This window comes from Pseudophryne corroboree, chromosome 6, assembly GCF_028390025.1.
Source record: "Pseudophryne corroboree isolate aPseCor3 chromosome 6, aPseCor3.hap2, whole genome shotgun sequence".
NCBI lineage: Eukaryota > Metazoa > Chordata > Amphibia > Anura > Myobatrachidae > Pseudophryne > Pseudophryne corroboree.
This window is the reverse complement of record NC_086449.1, coordinates 362,384,510-362,402,484: the sequence shown is the minus strand read 5'-3', so window position 1 is coordinate 362,402,484 and position 17,975 is coordinate 362,384,510. Positions and strand designations below refer to the sequence as shown.

At 48.8% G+C, this 17,975-nt stretch overlaps 1 protein-coding gene across 8 annotated transcripts in view; it reads right to left on the bottom strand.

Moving 5' to 3' along the window:
- SBF1 (SET binding factor 1) overlaps positions 1-17,975 on the bottom strand; it is a 421,239-nt gene that overhangs the window by 150,181 nt on the left and 253,083 nt on the right. For all 8 annotated transcript variants that reach the window (XM_063926659.1, XM_063926653.1, XM_063926655.1 and 5 more), the window contains one exon: positions 8,583-8,787. In XM_063926659.1, the coding sequence (XP_063782729.1) occupies positions 8,583-8,787 (205 nt within the window). The remainder of the gene's footprint in view (positions 1-8,582; positions 8,788-17,975) is intronic.

Genomic DNA, 17,975 nt, shown 5'->3' with positions numbered 1-17,975 from the left:
AACCATGAATTCCTGTTCTTCCAGGACCGCAATCACTGCTCGCAAGGATTCCATTTGAACGTAAACACCTTCAGGTAAGGATTCAAGGATTTTAGATTCAAAATGGGTCTTACCGAACCATCCGGTTTTGGAACCACAAACAGGTAGGAGTAATAACCCTTGCCTTGTTGTGGTATTGGTACTGGAACAATGCCGTGGGACTGGACCAACTTTAGGATGGTCTGTTGCAACGTAACCTGCATATCCTCCAAAGCTGGTAAGCTTGATTTAAAAAATTGTTGGGGAGGAGTACTGTCGAACTCCAGCTTGTAGCCTTGAGAAACGAGATCCCTGACCCACGAATCCTGGCAGGAAGCCTCCAAAACGTGGCTGAAGTGACGCAGTTGAGCTCCCACCTCGAGATCCACTCCGGGTGGGTGGGCACCGTCATGCTGAGGCCTTAGTGGAAGCAAAATTAGTGGTCTGTTCCTGAGAGCTGGTGCTTGCAGGCTTTCTTGACTTCCTCTGGTGCCTCTAGTTGCATTGAAGGCACCTCTGGCCTTAGATCAAAATCTATGAGACCGAAAGGACTGTACAGACGGCCCCGAGTAGGAGCGTCTCGCCGGCGGGGCCCCAGAGGGGAGAAACGTTGATTTCCCAGCCGTAACGTTGGAAATTCACGTATCCAATTCAACCCCAAAAGTCATTCCCCTGAGAAGGGGAGGGATTCCACACCGCGTTTGGATTCTGCATCTGCAATCCACTGACGCAACCACAAGGCCCTGCGCACCGACACTGCCATGGTAGAAGTCCTAGCATTAATGTCCCCCATCTCCTTGAGCGAATCACAGAGGACATGTGTAGTGTCCTGAATGCATTTTAGGAGGGTCGCCATAGTGACCAAGGGCATATCCCCAGAGAGGCCCTCCTGAATTTGAGTGGCCCATGAATGAATGGCATGGGTCATCCAGCAACCCGCAATGACCGGCCTTTGCGATAAACCTGCTGCCATGTAAATAGATTTGAGTGTAGTCTCTATTTTCTATCCCCAAGGTCTTTTATGGTAAAGGAGCCCAGGGCAGGCAGCACCACCTTTTTGGACAGTCGAGAGACTCATACATCAACCCCTGGGGGTTCCTCCCAAAATTTCCTACCATCAGGAGCAAATGGGAAAGTGCGCAAAAACTTTTTTGACACTTGTTTTTTTTTGTCTGCATTTTTCCAGGCCAGCCTGAATAGGTCATCTAACTCTGTAGAATCAGGGGAAAGTGACATTAGGCTTGTTTTGTATAAAGAAAAACGACTGCTGTGATGCAGTGTCCTCTACAGGGAGCTTTAACACGTCCCGTATAGCCAGTATTAGGGGTTCAATACTCTGAGCAGAAACGGGATCCCCACTAACGGGCCCAAGTCCTCCCCATCCTCCTGTATATCCTCATCTGCGTCAAATAGTAGTGCAGGTAAACCACGCTTTTGTGGTCCTGCATGAGAGGAGGGGGGCTGTGCAACATCTGCCCTAGCAACTAAATCTGCAACAGCCTGTTGTAGTACCTGAGTTTTCTGAACATTTGCAGTGAGCTGGGGATGACATATTAGACATCATAGTTTTAAGAGACCCTAGCCAGTGGGGCTCTGGGCCATCTCCGCAAGCCCCTTCAATGATTTGGAAGATTGGATGCATTGTTCACATGAAACAGAATCAGATGATAATGGAGAGAATCTGGTGTGGCATACACTGCACAGCTTGAGTTTACCCATGTTTCGCAGTAAGCACAATAACATACACATACATACAGACAGTTATATTGCAAGCCTGCCCTTACTGTATGTGAGAGGAGGCCCAGAGAGAGAAGGACACCAGCACACCCCTAGCTGCACAGCCCCGGTGAGGCTGCCAGCAAACTTTATCACAGTAAACACTAATAAATTCTGTCCTGTAGAGGACACAGATAGTGTACAATAGCGGCTCTCCCCCTTTGCTACACCCTGTACCAGATATCCAGCGTGGCTGAGGAGTCAGGAAGCGCTGTGTGTGCTGTGTATGACTGCAGTAAGCAGAGGAAGGCGACAAAATGCCTCTGGTCTCGCTCTGAGGTAGCTCTGCCCCCTCCAATGGCGCTGGAGCTATAGTGATTTATTATACTGGCAAAGTCTCCTTTCAGCTTAAAAACATCAAAACAAGTACTAGTCTAAGTGGTTGTGTGCCAGTCTACACAGGGGATCTTAGTGGGAACCCCCCCGCCCCCCCAGAGGGTTCCGTATGTCACGCCCGCATTCAGCCTCACAGTAAACCAGGGGACCTCTCCTAGTGGGCCCCCCGGTTTGTACTCACCACAAATGTCACCTTCAGGCAGTGTTAGGGGTGTGCGCTGTGAGGCGTCTGTGACAGCCAAGGCGCAGTGCCCCACTGAACAACAACCCCTCAGGACGGTGGTCCTGCAGCAGGGAAGCAGCTCTGCACCCCCTAAGGCCGGTGAAAGTCCCCCCCCCCACCCCCACTAGCTCCCACGGTGCAGGTATGCTGTTGCCCAAACAGCATACCGAAAATAACAAACATTAAAAAGAAATTGAAGAAAATAAGATTTTAAACCTACCGGTAAATCTTTTTCTCCTAGTCCGTAGAGGATGCTGGGGACTCCGTAAGGACCATGGGGTATAGACGGGCTCCGCAGGAGACATGGGCACTATAAAGAACTTTTAGTATGGGTGTGCACTGGCTCCTCCCTCTATGCCCCTCCTCCAGACCTCAGTTAGAGAACTGTGCCCAGAGGAGATGGACAATATGAGGAAAGGATTTTGTTAATCTAAGGGCAAGATTCATACCAGCCCACACCAATCATACCATATAACCTGGAATATACGCAACCAGTTAACAGCATGAACAATAAACAGTATCAGTCAAAGACCGATTCCAACTGTAACATAACCCTTATGAAAGCAACAACTATATACAAGTCTTGCAGATGTAGTCCGCACTGGGACGGGCGCCCAGCATCCTCTACGGACTAGGAGAAAAAGATTTACCGGTAGGTTTAAAATCTTATTTTCTCTTACGTCCTAGAGGATGCTGGGGACTCCGTAAGGACCACGGGGATTATACCAAAGCTCCCAACCGGGCGGGAGAGTGCGGATGACTCTGCAGCACCGACTGAGCAAACGCAAGGTCCTCATCAGCCAGGGTATCAAACTTGTAGAATTTAGCAAAAGTGTTTGAACCCGACCAAGTAGCTGCTCGGCAAAGCTGTAATGCCGAGAAGCCTCGGGCAGCCGCCCAAGAAGAGCCCACCTTCCTAGTGGAATGGGCCTTTACCGAATTTGGTAACGGCAATCCAGCCGTCGAATGAGCCTGCTGAATCGTGTTACAGATCCAGCGAGCAATAGTCTGCTTAGAAGCAGGAGCGCCAACCTTGTTGGCTGCATACAGGACAAACAGAGCCTCTGTATTCCTAACCCTAGCCGTCCTGGCTACATAAATCTTTAAGGCCCCGACTACATCCAGGGACTTGGAGTCCTCCCAGTCCCCCGTAGCCACAGGCACCACAATAGGTTGGTTCATATGAAATGCAGAAACCACCTTAGGCAAAAATTGAGGACGTGTCCTCAACTCTGCCCTATCCACATGGAAAACCAAATAGGGGCTCTTGTGGGACAAGGCCGCCAATTCGGACACCCGCCTTGCAGATGCCAAGGCCAATAACATGACCACCTTCCACGTGAGAAATTTTAATTCCACTGTTTGAAGAGGTTCAAACCAGTGAGATTTCAGGAAACTTAACACCACGTTAAGGTCCCACGGTGCCACTGGGGGAACAAAGGGGGGCTGGATGTGCAGCACTCCCTTCACAAACATCTGGACTTCTGGGAGAGAAGCCAATTCCCTCTGAAAGAATATAGATAGGCTCCATTAAGGTACAGATTTCGGCCCTAACTTCAGGCCCATATCCACTCCTGTCTGTAGAAAGTGGAGAAACCGGCCCAGTTGGAAATCTTCCGTAGGAGCATTCTTGGCTTCACACCAAGATACATACTTCCTCCAGATACGGTGATAATGCTTTGCCGTCACCTCCTTCCTAGCCTTTATCAGAGTAGGGATAACTTCCTCCGGAATACCTTTCCCAGCTAGGATTCGGTGTTCAACCGCCATGCCGTCAAACGTAACCGCGGTAAGTCTTGGAACACACATGGCCCCTGCTGCAACAGGTCCTCCCTGAGAGGAAGAGGCCACGGATCTTCTGTGAGCATTTCCTGAAGATCTGAGTACCAGGCCCTTCGAGGCCAATCTGGGACAATGAGTATTGTCTGCACTCTTCTTTGTCTTATGATTCTCAATATTTTTGAGATGAGAGGAGGAGGAGGAAATACATAGACCGACTGAAACACCCATGGTGTCACCAGGGCGTCTACTGCTACTGCCTGAGGGTCCCGAGACCTGGCACAATACCGCCGAAGCTTCTTGTTGAGGCGTGACGCCATCATGTCTATTTGAGGAATTCCCTAAAGACTTGTTATGTCTGCAAAAACTTCTTGATGAAGTCCCCACTCTCCCGGATGGAGATCGTGTCTGCTGAGGAAGTCTGCTTTCCAGTTGTCCACTCCCGGAATGAAGACAGCTGACAGAACGCTTACGTGATTTTACGCCCAGCGAAGAATCCTGGCGGCTTCCGCCATCGCCACTCTGCTCCTTGTGCCGCCTTGGCGGTTTACATGAGCCACGGCTGTGACGTTGTCTGATTGAATCAGAACCGGTAGGTCGCAAAGAATATTCTCCGCTAGTCGTAGGCTGTTGTATATGGCCTTCAATTCCAGTACGTTGATGTGTAGACAAGCCTCCTGGCTTGACCATAGTCCCTGAAAATTTCTTCCTTGTGTGACTGCTCCCCATCCTCGGAGGCTCGCGTCCGTGGTCACCAGAACCTAGTCTTGAATGCCGAACCTGCGACCCTCTAGAAGGTGAGCACTCTGCAGCCACCACAGGAGAGACACCCTGGCCCCGGGGGGACAGGGTTATTTTCTGATGTATTTGTAGATAGGACCCGGACCACTTGTCCAGAAGGTCCAACTGAAAAGTCCTCGCATGAAACCTGCCGAAGGGGATGGCCTCGTAGGCTGCCACCATTTTCCCCAGAACTCGAGTGCATTGATGAACAGACACTCTTTTTGGTTTTAGCAGGTCTCTGACCATGTTCTGGAGATCCTGGGCTTTTTCGAATGGGAGAAAAACCCTGTTTTGTTCCGTGTCAAGAATCATGCCTAGGAATGATAGCCGAGTCGTTGGAACCAATAGTGACTTTGGCAGATTCAGAATCCAACCGTGCTGTTGCAGCACTTTTAGGGAGAGCGACACGCTCTTCAGCAACTGCTCTCTCGATCTCGCCTTTATCAGATCGTCCAAGTATGGGATAATTGTGACTCCCTGCCTGCGCAGGAGCACCATCATCTCTGCCAATACCTTGGTGAAAATCCTCGGGGCCGTGGAAAGCCCAAACGGCAACGTCTGAAACTGGTAATGACAGTCCTGTACAGCGAATCTCAGGTACTCCTGATGAGGGGGGTATATGGGGACATGAAGGTATGCATCCTTTATGTCCAGTGACACCACCAAAACCCCCCCTTTCAGGCTGGATATTACAGCTCGGAGCGATTCTATCTTGAATTTGAACTTTTTCAAGTACAGGTTTAGGGATTTTAGATTTAAAATGGGTCTGACCGAACCATCCGGCTTCGGGACCACAAACAGGGTTAAATAATACCCTTTTCCCTGTTGGACCAGGGGAACCTTGACCACCACTTGCTGTTGACACAGCTTTTGAATTGCAGCTAATACTACTTCCCTCTCCGGGGGTGAAGCTGGCAAGGCCGACTTGAAAAATCGGCGAGGAGGCACCTCTTCGAATTCCAGCTTGTAGCCTTGGGAAACAATTTCCATCGCCCAAGGATCCACGTCTGAAAGAATCCAGATCTGGCTGAAAAGTCGAAGGCGCGCCCCCACTGGTGCGGACTCCCTTAGGGGAGCCCCAGCGTCATGCGGTGGATTTTGTAGAAGCCGGGGAGGACTTCTGCTCCTGGGAACTAGCCGAAGCAGGTGTTCTCATTCCTCTACCCTTACCTCTGGCAAGGAAGGAGGAGCCCCGACCTCTTCTGGATTTATGCGACCGAAAGGACTGCATCTGATACTGTGGAGTTTTCTTTTGCTGTTGGGGAACAAAACGTAAAAAGGTAGATTTACCTGCGGTAGCTGTGGCAACCAGGTCCGCGAGCCCCTCCACAAACAACACTTCACCCTTGTAAGGTAAAACCTCCATATGCTTCTTGGAGTCTGCATCACCCGTCCATTGGCGGGTCCATAGAGCTCGTCTCGCAGAAATAGCCATGGCATTGGCCCTGGAACCCAGCAGCCCAATGTCTCTTTGTGCGTCCCTCATATATAAGACTGCATCTTTAATGTGGGCTAAGGTTAATAAAATGGTATCACTGTCGAGGGTATCAAGGTCAGCTGACAAGGTATCTGTCCATGCTGCTACTGCGCTACATACCCATGCCGATGCTATTGCCGGTCTGAGCAAAGCACCCGTATGCGCATAAATAGACTTTAAAGTAGTCTCCTGTCTGCGATCAGCAGGATCCTTGAGGGCTGCCGTGTCTGGAGATGGCAGCGCCACCTTCTTGGACAGGCGCGTTAAAGCCATGTCCACCCTGGGAGAGGATTCCCAACGTACCCTGTTCTGTGTAGGGAAAGGATACGCCATAAGAACCCTTTTGGGAACCTGCAGTTTTTTATCTGGAGTTTCCCAAGCTTTTTCAAATAACTCGTTAAGCTCATGAGATGGGGGAAAGGTTACCTCAGGTTTCTTTTCCTTATACATGCGCACCCTCGTATCGGGGACAGAGGGGTCATCAGTGATATGCAAAACAAATTTTATTGCAATAATCATACACTGAATACTTTTTGCCACCCTTGTGTGTAATTTTGCATCATCGTAGTCGACACTGGAGTCAGAATCCGTGTCGGTACCAGTGTCCACTATTTGGGATAGGGGACGTTTTTGAGACCCAGAAGGGCTCTGTGACCCAGTCCAATCCGTGGATTCACTCCCTGCTTTCTCCCTGGACTCTGCTTTGTCCAGTCTTTTATGTAATGAGGCCACACTCGCATTTAACATATGCCACATGTCCATCCAATCATGAGTCGGCGTTGCCGACGGAGACACCACACATTTGCTCCACCTCCTCCTTGGACGAGCCTTCCGCTTCAGACATGCCGACACGCACGTACCGATACCCCCACACACACAGGGATATATCTATAAGGGGACAATTCCCCAACAAGGCCCTTTGGGGAGACAGAGAGAGAGAGTATGCCAGCACACACCCAGCGCCAAACTGACACTGGAATAACCCAGATAGCGCTTTTTATATATATAATCAATGTTATACACTCACTGCGCCTTAAACATGCCCCCCCTCTTTTCAGCCCTCTGTCACCGAGTTCAGCAGGGGAGAGTGTGGGGAGCCAGCTTCTCAGCAGCGTTCTGAGGAGAAAATGGCGCTGTTAGTGCTGAGGGATCAAGCTCCACCCCCTCCAGCTTCGGTCCCGCTTCAATATTCAAAAAATGTCGGGGGATCTCTTCATTTACTGCCTCCGTAGCCTAATGTACCCTTTTTTGCCAGACCAGAGGTTTATTGCTGCCCAGGGCGCCCCCCCCCCTGCGCCCTGCACCCATCAGTGCCCGTTCTGTGTGTGTAGCGTGTGGGAGCAATGGCGCGCAGCGTTACCACTGCGCGCTTACCTCAGTGAAGATCTGAAGTCTTCTGCCGCCTTGAAGTCTTCTTTTCTTCTTATAACTCACCCGGCTTCTATCTTCCGGCTCTGCGAGGAGGACGGCGGCGCGGCTCTGGGACGAACGGCGGGGTGAGACCTGCGTTCCTACTCCCTCTGGAGCTAATGGTGTCCAGTAGCCTAAGAAGCAGAGCCTATCATTTAAGTAGGTCTGCTTCTCTCTGCTCAGTCCCACGATGAAGGGAGCCTGTTGCCAGCAGTGCTCCCTGAAAATAAAAAACCTAAAAAAATTATTTTTCAGAGAAACTCTGGAGAGCTCCCCTGTAATGCACCCTATCTCCTCTGGGCACAAAATCTGAGGTCTGGAGGAGGGGCATAGAGGGAGGAGCCAGTGCACACCCATACTAAAAGTTCTTTATAGTGCCCATGTCTCCTGCGGAGCCCGTCTATACCCCATGGTCCTTACGGAGTCCCCAGCATCCTCTAGGACGTAAGAGAAAACACTCTGGAGCTCAAAGATGTGCATCCTCTACTGAGGATACTTTTTTCTAAACAGCCTGTGGGAGGGAGCACAGAGGGGAGGAGCCAGCAAACCCAGTTAAGAAATTTAAAGTGCATCAGCTCCTTTGGACCCCGTCTATACCCCATCGTACTAGATTCCCCAATATCCCTTATGGATGCTAGAGAAAAGGGAATTATTCCTTTTAAGAAACAAGTTTTGCTAATGAACACCGAAGTAATGACATCCGTACTCACAATTTAATGTGACTGTTACAGGACTTTATGACTGTATTAGCAATATTTGTGCATTATTAATAACCCTCACCTGTTACAAACAGCATACATGCGATTCACTGTTGATATTCGGAATGGTTCATTTTTCGCACGGGTTAAGCTGTTACTCAAAGTACCTAGCCCCATTCTCTGGTAGTCACGGCAACAAGCGCGCTCTGCCATATTGCTTCCTGCTTGTTTCTCAGGGGCCTTTAAAGTAGACAAGGTCAACGTACTCCTGTCCATATCTTCAGACACTGCAAGATATGTCAAGGACACCGATAAAAGATCAGACATTCTATGTTTCTATGTAATATATGCTAAACAGGTGGTTTCCCAATGTACAGTATTCATCAAAGTGGCAAGAATACAAATGTTTCTACTATACTATACATTTCTACAATGTATAAGACACATATTATACAAAAGAAATATACACCAGACAATATTAGCCTGCACTATGGAAAACTTCCCTTTTAAATTACTCCTGGGCCCATGAATTTCATCACTATGAGATGGGTTTCTCCAGAAGGTATATAGAGGGAAAATACATGAAATATGGTGTGAGACCTTTCAAGTAGGTAAAAGCAACTTTATGGCTGGGAAATCCCAGCAATTAATATGGGGAGTGGTTTCTTATCGTTAAAGGTTCACCATGTGATAATAAAGTGATGAATCTTATAAAGGTATCTTTACTGCATGATTGCTCACATTAATGCTTACTTTTTATTGCAGTGTGATCCTCGCATCTGGGTTTCTTTTCCACAGATGTCACTGTTTTATCCGCTGAGTGAGTAATCAGCTACAATAGTGTAGAGGGTTACACCATTTATTAAAAAAACATCAAACAAATTCTATGTTACAATGTCCCGGGCAAGATCATACCAGCTGGTCAGAGATACTGCAACTCCCGCAGAGATTCAATCAGCTCTGGTCCCCCCACCCGGTGTGCAGCGGCTGCTAGCGGAGCTGCTCCCTCCCTGTGATCCAGCAGTGTCCGTTCTCTGGCAAGGAGTCCCTGGCTCATTGCTACAGACTGGGCTCCGCTTCCGCAACAGCTGCCACATTACCTATCAAAGTTGAAATTCCCGGGAAGGACTCGGAGATCCTGCAGCTGGAAAAGAGGACGAACCCTACTAAGGGATAAATATCTATCAAGTGAACCATTCCAGCACCACCTCGAAAAAGACCCTTTCGGTCGAAACACGTTGGTGCGGTGCTTCATTTAGGAAATCAATTGAATCTCTGCGGGAGTTGCAGTATCTCTGACCAGCTGGTAAGATCTTGCCCGGGACATTGTAACATGCATACCAGTGGTCTTCTTAAGAGATAAAAACCTTACATCAGCCCTCCGCCAGAAAGAACTGGACTATTGTTGTTTTTTATATAGAATTTGTTTGATGTTTTTTAATAAATGGTGTAACCCCCTACACTATTGGACATGATTACTCACTCAGCGGATAAAACAGTGACCTCTATGGAAAAGAAACCCAGATGCGAGGATCACACTGCAATAAGAAGTAAGCATTAATGTGAGCATCATGCAGTAAAGATACCTTTATAAGAGTCATCACTTTATTATCACGTGGTGAACCTCTAATAATAAGAAACCACTCACCCATATTAATTGCCGTGATTTCCCAGCCAAAAAGTTGCTTTTACCTACCTGAAAGGTCTCACACCATATTTCATTTATTTTCACTCTATATACCTTCTGAAGAAACCCATCTCATATTGATGAAATTCACGGGCTCAGGAGTAATTTCTATGGGAAGTATCATTCTTTATCCCTCCAACAGAGCGTTAAGTGTTTATCTTCTTCTTGTAACCCGAAGAAAGCGTTTCAATGAAGAACGCAAAAATATGTGGAAAAAAATGCATTTTCATTTCAAATGCAGATTTTATGTCAAAAATTACACATAAAATTCTTTTTCTTCTTTTTTTGAAAGGTGAATTATTGGCAAAGCAAGAATCACAAAGTATTTCTTTGTGGGGTTCATAAGACGGAGAGAAAAAAAACCACGTTTGCTTTTGGTTGACTTTCTTAAAAATGTCAATAAAAAACACTTTTTTTGGCCCACTGGGTTAAAAAAATAAGTTTAAGAATGAATTAAATAAATAATGTCAATTTCTGGAAATAATATGGTATAACTTCTGTAGGAACCACATAAAAAAACGAGTTTTATGGTAAGAACTTACCCTTGTTAAAACTCTTTCTGCGAGGTACACTGGGCTCCACAAGTCTGGACAATGGGGTGTAGAGTAGGATCTTGATCCGAGGCACCAACAGGCTCAAAGCTTCGGCTGTTCCCAGAATGCACAGCGCCGCCTCCTCTATAACCCCGCCTCCCAGCACAGGAGCTCAGTTTAGTTAACCAGCCCAATGCAGTAGCAGGAAAAGAGACGACAACGGTTAGTAGCCACATACACCACACTCTCACGACAAGAGAAGTGTTAGCGGCTAATGCCATATCAACCCAAAGAAGCTAAGTGCGTCAAGGTGGACGCCTTGTGGAGCCCAGTGTACCTCGCAGAAAGAGTTTTAACAAAGGTAAGTTCTTACCATAAAACTCATTTTCTGCTGCGGGGTACACTGGGCTCCACAAGTCTGGACAATGGGGATGTCCTAAAGCAGTTCCTTATGGGAGGGGACGCACTGTAGCGGGCACAAGAACCCGGCGTACAAAGGAAGCATCCTGGGAAGCGGCAGTATCGAAGGCATAGAACCTTATGAAAGTGTTCCCGGAGGACCACGTAGCCGCCTTGCACAATTGGTCAAGGGTCGTACCACGTTGGGCCGCCCAAGAAGGTCCAAAAGACCGAGTAGAATGGGCCGTAATGTGAACAGGAGCCGACAGACCAGCCTTCACATAAGCATGCGCAATCACCATTCTAATCCACCTGGCCAGGGTCTGCTTGTGAGCAGGCCAGCCACGTTTGTGAAATCCAAACAAAACAAAGAGAGAATCAGACTTTCGAATGGAAGCAGTTCTCTTCACATAGATACGGAGAGCCCGTACCACATCCAAAGACCGCTCTTTGGGAGACAAATCAGGAGAGACAAAAGCTGGAACCACAATCTCCTGATTAAGGTGGAACGAAGAAACCACCTTAGGTAAATATCCGGGACGAGTCCTAAGAACCGCCCGGTCACGGTGAAAAATCAGATATGGGGAACTCCAAGACAAGGCACCCAAATCCGACACTCTTCTAGCAGAGGCAATAGTCAGCAAGAACACCACCTTAAGGGAAAGCCACTTAAGGTCAGCTTGAACCAAGAGGTTCAAATGGAGGCTCCTGTAACGCCTCCAAAATCACCAACAAGTCCCAAGGAGCCACAGGCGGGACATAGGGAGGTTGGATACGCAACACACCCTGAGTGAAAGTATGAACATCAGGTAAAGTCGCAATATTTCTCTGAAACCACACCGACAAGGCAGAAATATGAACCTTGAGGAAGGCCAGACGCAGGCCTAAATCTAGGCCCTGCTTTAGAAAAGCCAAAAGTTTGGCTGTACTAAACTTGGAAGCGTCATAATGGTTAGATGCGCACCAAACAAAGTAGGAATGCCAGACCCGATGGTAAATCCGGGCAGAGGCCGGTTTCCGAGCCCGCAACATAGTTTTAATGACCTCTTCAGAAAAACCCTTAGCTCTTAAGACGGAAGCTTCAAGAGCCACGCCGTCAAAGACAGCCGGGCTAGGTCCTGGTAGACACAGGGGCCCTGAACGAGGAGGTCTGGGCGTTGTGGAAGTAGAAGTGGACGCTCTGACGATAGGCCGTGCAGGTCTGAGAACCAGTGCCGTCTGGGCCACGCCGGAGCTATGAGAAGCAGATTTCCTTTTTCTTGCTTGAACTTCCGAATTACCCTGGGCAGGAGTGACACCGGAGGGAACACGTACGGCAGCCGAAACCTCCACGGCACTGCCAGCGCATCCACGAATGCTGCTTGAGGATCCCTTGTCTTTGCTCCGAAGACCGGAACCTTGCGATTGTGTCGAGACGCCATCAGATCCACATCTGGAAGACCCCACCTTTCCACAAGGAGTTGAAACACTTCTGGATGGAGGCCCCACTCGCCGGCATGCACGTCCTGACGACTAAGAAAGTCTGCTTACCAATTCAGGACTCCCGGAATGAATATTGCCGATATTGCCGGTAGATGGCGTTTTGCCCAACGTAGAATCCGTAAGGCTTCCTTCATTGCCAAACGGCTTCGAGTGCCGCCTTGATGATTTATGTAAGCCAATGTGGTGGCGTTGTCCGACTGTACTTGAACAGGACGGTTCTGAATCAAATGTTGGGCTAGGTTCAACGCATTGAAGACCGCCCGCAATTCCAGAATGTTGATCGAGAGGAGAGATTCCTCCTTGGTCCACCGACCCTGCAAGGAGTGCTGCTCCAGCACCGCGCCCCAACCTCTTAGACTGGCATCTGTCGTCAACAGGACCCAGTTGGATATCCAGAAGGGACGGCCTCTGCACAATTGTCGGTCCAGGAGCCACCAGAGCAGCGACAGACGGACCTCTGGAGTCAAAGAGAACGTGTGAGACCTGATCCGGTGAGGCAGGCCGTCCCATTTGGCTAGAATCAGCTTCTGGAGGGGGCGAGAATGGAATTGAGCATACTCCACCATGTCGAATGCCGATACCATGTGGCCCAGCACCTGCATTGCCAAATGTATCGACACTTGCGGACGAGAAAGGAAGCAACGAATCCTGTCCTGAAGTTTCAGGACTTTCTCCTGAGACAAGAACAACCTCTGGTTGTGAGTGTCCAACAGCGCTCCCAGATGCACCATGCTCTGAGCAGGGCCCAGGGAGGATTTCTTCCAGTTGATGAGCCACCCGTGGGCTTGTAGAAACCGGACCGTCATATCCAGATGACGCAGGAGAAGATCTGGGGAATTTGCCAGGATTAACAAGTCGTCCAGATACGGCAGTATCCTGACCCCTTGACGGCGGAGTACCACCGTCATCACGCCATGACTTTGGTGAAGACTCGCGGAGCCGTTGTTAAACCAAAAGGTAACGCCCGAAACTGGTAATGGCGGTTGCCAATAGCGAACCTCAGGTATTGTTGATGTGACACTGCTATAGGAATATGCAGGTAAGCATCCTGTATGTCCAGGGAGACCATGTAGTCCCCAGGTTCCAAGGCCAGAACTATAGAGCGAAGGGTTTCCATACGGAACTTGGAAACCTTCACAAATTTGTTCAGTGCCTTGAGGTTGAGAATGGGCCGGGAGGACCCATTCGGTTTCAGGACTAGAAACAGCGGAGAATAGTACCCACGGCCCCTCTGAGCAAGAGGCACCTGTACTACGACTCCTGTATCCAGGAGGGTCTGTACCACTGAATGCAGAGTGTTTGCCTTTGTCTGGTCCGACGGGACGTCTGTTTGGCAAAATCGATGAGGGGGTCGGTTTTTGAAGGCTTTGGCGTAACCTCGAGTGACGACTTCCCGTACCCAGGCATCAGAAGTGGTCTTCAACCATTCCTGGGTATACCCTAGAAGCCGGCCCCCCACCCTGGGATCCCCCAGGGGAAGGCCCGCCCCGTCATGCGGCAGGCTTATCGGTCTTGGCTGCTGGCTGACGGGCAGCCCAGGCTCTTTTGGGCTTTGGCTTACCAGGTTTGGAAGTGCGGGCCTGCTTATGGTACGCCTGACCTTTTGCTCTACCTGAAGGACGAAAGGACGTGCCTTTGGCCTTCGACACAGAAGGAGCTGTATTAGGCAGATAGGCAGCCAAGTCAGCCACTATCTTATTTAAGTCCTCCCCAAACAGAATATCCCCCTTGAAAGGGAGTACCTCCAGGGTTTTTCTAGAGTCCAGATCCACAGACCAGGATCTCAGCCACAATATCCTGGTAGCCAGGACTGACGTAGTAGAGGCCTTGGCTGCTAGGATACCGGCATCAGAAGCCGCCTCTTTAATATAGCGAGAAGTTGTGACAATATATGACGAGCATTGTCTAGCATGGTCAGAGGAGATTTCAGCCTCTAACTCCAAGGCCCATGCTTCAATAGCCTCTGCCGACCATGTAGCTGCAATAGTGGGCCTTTGTGCAGCACCCGTGAGGGTGTAAATCGCTTTTAGACAACCCTCGACACGTTTATCCGTAGGCTCTTTTAGAGACGTGACGGTAGTGACAGGTAGAGCTGAGGAAACCACCATCCTAGCCACATGTGAGTCTACTGGAGGAGGCGTTTCCCAATTCTTAGACAGCTCTGGCGTGAGGGGATAGCGAGCCAGCATCTTCTTTTGAGGCACAAACTTCGTACCCGGGCTTTGCCAGGGTTCCTGACGTATATCCACTAGGTGGTCAGAGTGAGGTAAAACTTGTTTAACCACCTTCTGACGCTTGAACCTATCTTGTTTCTTAGGAGGAACGGATGTCTCGGGATCATCCGTAATCTGCAAAATTAACTTAATAGCCTCCAAAAGATCAGGAACATCCACATGTGAACTACCCTCCCCATCAGCCGTATCTGAGTCAGAACCTGTGGGGTCAGTGTATGTGCTGTCTTCATCAGACGAGGTGTCAGTGACAGCAGTGGATTTTGAGGAGACCAGCGCTCGCTTAGAGGACCTCTTGGACCTAAGCGAGCGTTGGTCAGACTTTTTAGTAGTCAGAGACTGGTTCAACTTTTTTAATTGAGCAGATAAATCGTCCGCCCACGGCAGGTTAGCTGCAGGGACCACATACGGTTGTACCGGCATTGGGGGTGCCATAGGGGGTGTTCGTTTATTAACTAGCGTATGCAGAAGCATAGAAAAAGCGTCCCACGAAGGGTCAGTATGTGCCTCCGTTGCCACAGTCCCAATGGGGAGCAAGGAGCCCCCAGAACCAGAGCCCACTGCTGCTATTATTATTATTAATATCCTTTATTTAAATGGTGCCACAAGGGTTCCGCAGCGCCCAATTACAGAGTACATGATTAATCAAACAGGAAAACAGCAACTTACAGTTGATGACAGTATAGGACAAGTACAGGGTAAATAAACATAGTTACATCAGCAGATGACACTGGAATAAGTATCAGGTGGCAGAAGACTGCTGGAGTTGATGCAGTTGAAGATTATTAAAGTAAAAAAGGATAAGCACATGAGAGAAGAGGGCCCTGCTCGTGAGAGCTTACATTCTAAAGGGGAGGGGTAGACAGACAGGGGTGACACAGATGGGGTACATGGAGAGTGTAGAACAGAGGGTTAGGATGAGATTTGGCTGGGTTTGGTGAAGAAGTGGGTCTTGAGAGCCCGTTTGAAGTTTTGTAGAGAGGTGGAGAGTCTGAGGGGGAGAGGTAGGGAATTCCAGAGAAGTGGTGCAGCACGTGAAAAGTGGTGCAGCACGTGCTATATTCTCCCCATATGTGCCTGTGGCTTCAGCAACACCAGCAGTGTGTTCCGCCCCAGAACAGTTACCCTCAGAAGCAGACATGATATAACTTGCAGTATGAGGTAACACAGTACAATTATTAGCAGCACTATATCCCTAAACCCAAACCCCTGCGCAGTGTAGTCAGCACCAGCAGAGATAAAGGAGAGATATGGTGACTAAATCACAGAGAAAAATACGTAATACAGTATATCTTTGTGAAAATCCTATATTAAATAACACCTGACGCACCAAGCCCCCTCAGGTTATAGAATATAGGGATAGCAAGTTGAGTGAAAGACACGAGATGGACACCACTCAGCTATCAATGCACACACAAATAATCACAGTTTGTACAATGCAGAGGTTATTACAGACAATAATACTGCACTGGACTAGCTTACACAGCTATATAGTCAATAGATATAACACTACACAGTAAGAAACTGGATGTATATCACAGGGTAATTGTACTATAAACCCCTGACTAAATGCACTCTTTCTTACTAACACTGACTAAAAAGGCAGGTAGAATACTTAAGTGTCATGTAAAGTCACAGCACTGACAACCAGGCGGCTTTACATAGGATGATTTGCCCAAGTAGTCCCAGGAACAGTGAGCTGATGAGTAATGGCGCCGCAGACACTGACAGGGAGTGAGGAAAGACAGAGATGCAGCTCCAGGGCGGGAACACTTGCTGGAAATGGCGCCCTGGGGCTGGGGGAGGGGCTTCAGGTCTAAGCCTTATCCCCCATGCTGGCAAAACCACCGGGTACTGTGGGCGATATTAAAAATAAGATTTTACTCACCGGTAAATCTATTTCTCGTAGTCCGTAGTGGATGCTGGGAACTCCGTAAGGACCATGGGGAATAGACGGGCTCCGCAGGAGACTGGGCACTCTAAAAGAAAGATTAGGTACTATCTGGTGTGCACTGGCTCCTCCCTCTATGCCCCTCCTCCAGACCTCAGTTAGGACACTGTGCCCGGAAGAGCTGACACAATAAGGAAGGATTTTTGGAATCCCGGGTAAGACTCATACCAGCCACACCAATCACACCGTATAACTCGTGATACTATACCCAGTTAACAGTATGAAATATAACTGAGCCTCACAACAGATGGCTCAACAATAACCCTTTAGTTAGGCAATAACTATATACAAGTATTGCAGACAATCCGCACTTGGGATGGGCGCCCAGCATCCACTACGGACTACGAGAAATAGATTTACCGGTGAGTAAAATCTTATTTTCTCTGACGTCCTAGTGGATGCTGGGAACTCCGTAAGGACCATGGGGATTATACCAAAGCTCCCAAACGGGCGGGAGAGTGCGGATGACTCTGCAGCACCGAATGAGAGAACTCAAGGTCCTCCTCAGCCAGGGTATCAAATTTGTAGAATTTAGCAAACGTGTTTGCCCCTGACCAAGTTGCAGCTCGGCAAAGTTGTAAAGCCGAGACCCCTCGGGCAGCCGCCCAAGAAGAGCCCACTTTCCTCGTGGAATGGGCTTTTACTGATTTAGGATGCGGCAATCCAGCCGCAGAATGCACCAGCTGAATTGTGCTACAAATCCAGCGAGCAATAGTCTGCTTAGAAGCAGGAGCACCTAGTTTATTGGGTGCATACAGGATAAAAAGCGAGTCAGTTTTCCTGACTCCAGCCGTCCTGGAAACATAAATTTTTAAGGCCCTGACTACGTCCAGTAACTTGGAATCTTCCAAGTCCCTAGTAGCCGCAGGCACTACAATAGGTTGGTTCAAGTGAAAAGCTGATACCACCTTAGGGAGAAACTGGGGACGAGTCCTCAATTCTGCCCTATCCATATGGAAAATCAGATAAGGGCTTTTACATGACAAAGCCGCCAATTCTGACACACGCCTGGCCGAAGCCAAGGCCAATAACATGACCACTTTCCACGTGAGATATTTCAGATCCACAGTTTTAAGTGGCTCAAACCAATGTGATTTCAGGAAACTCAACACCACGTTGAGATCCCAAGGTGCCACAGGAGGCACAAAAGGGGGCTGAATATGTAGCACTCCCTTTACAAATGTCTGAACTT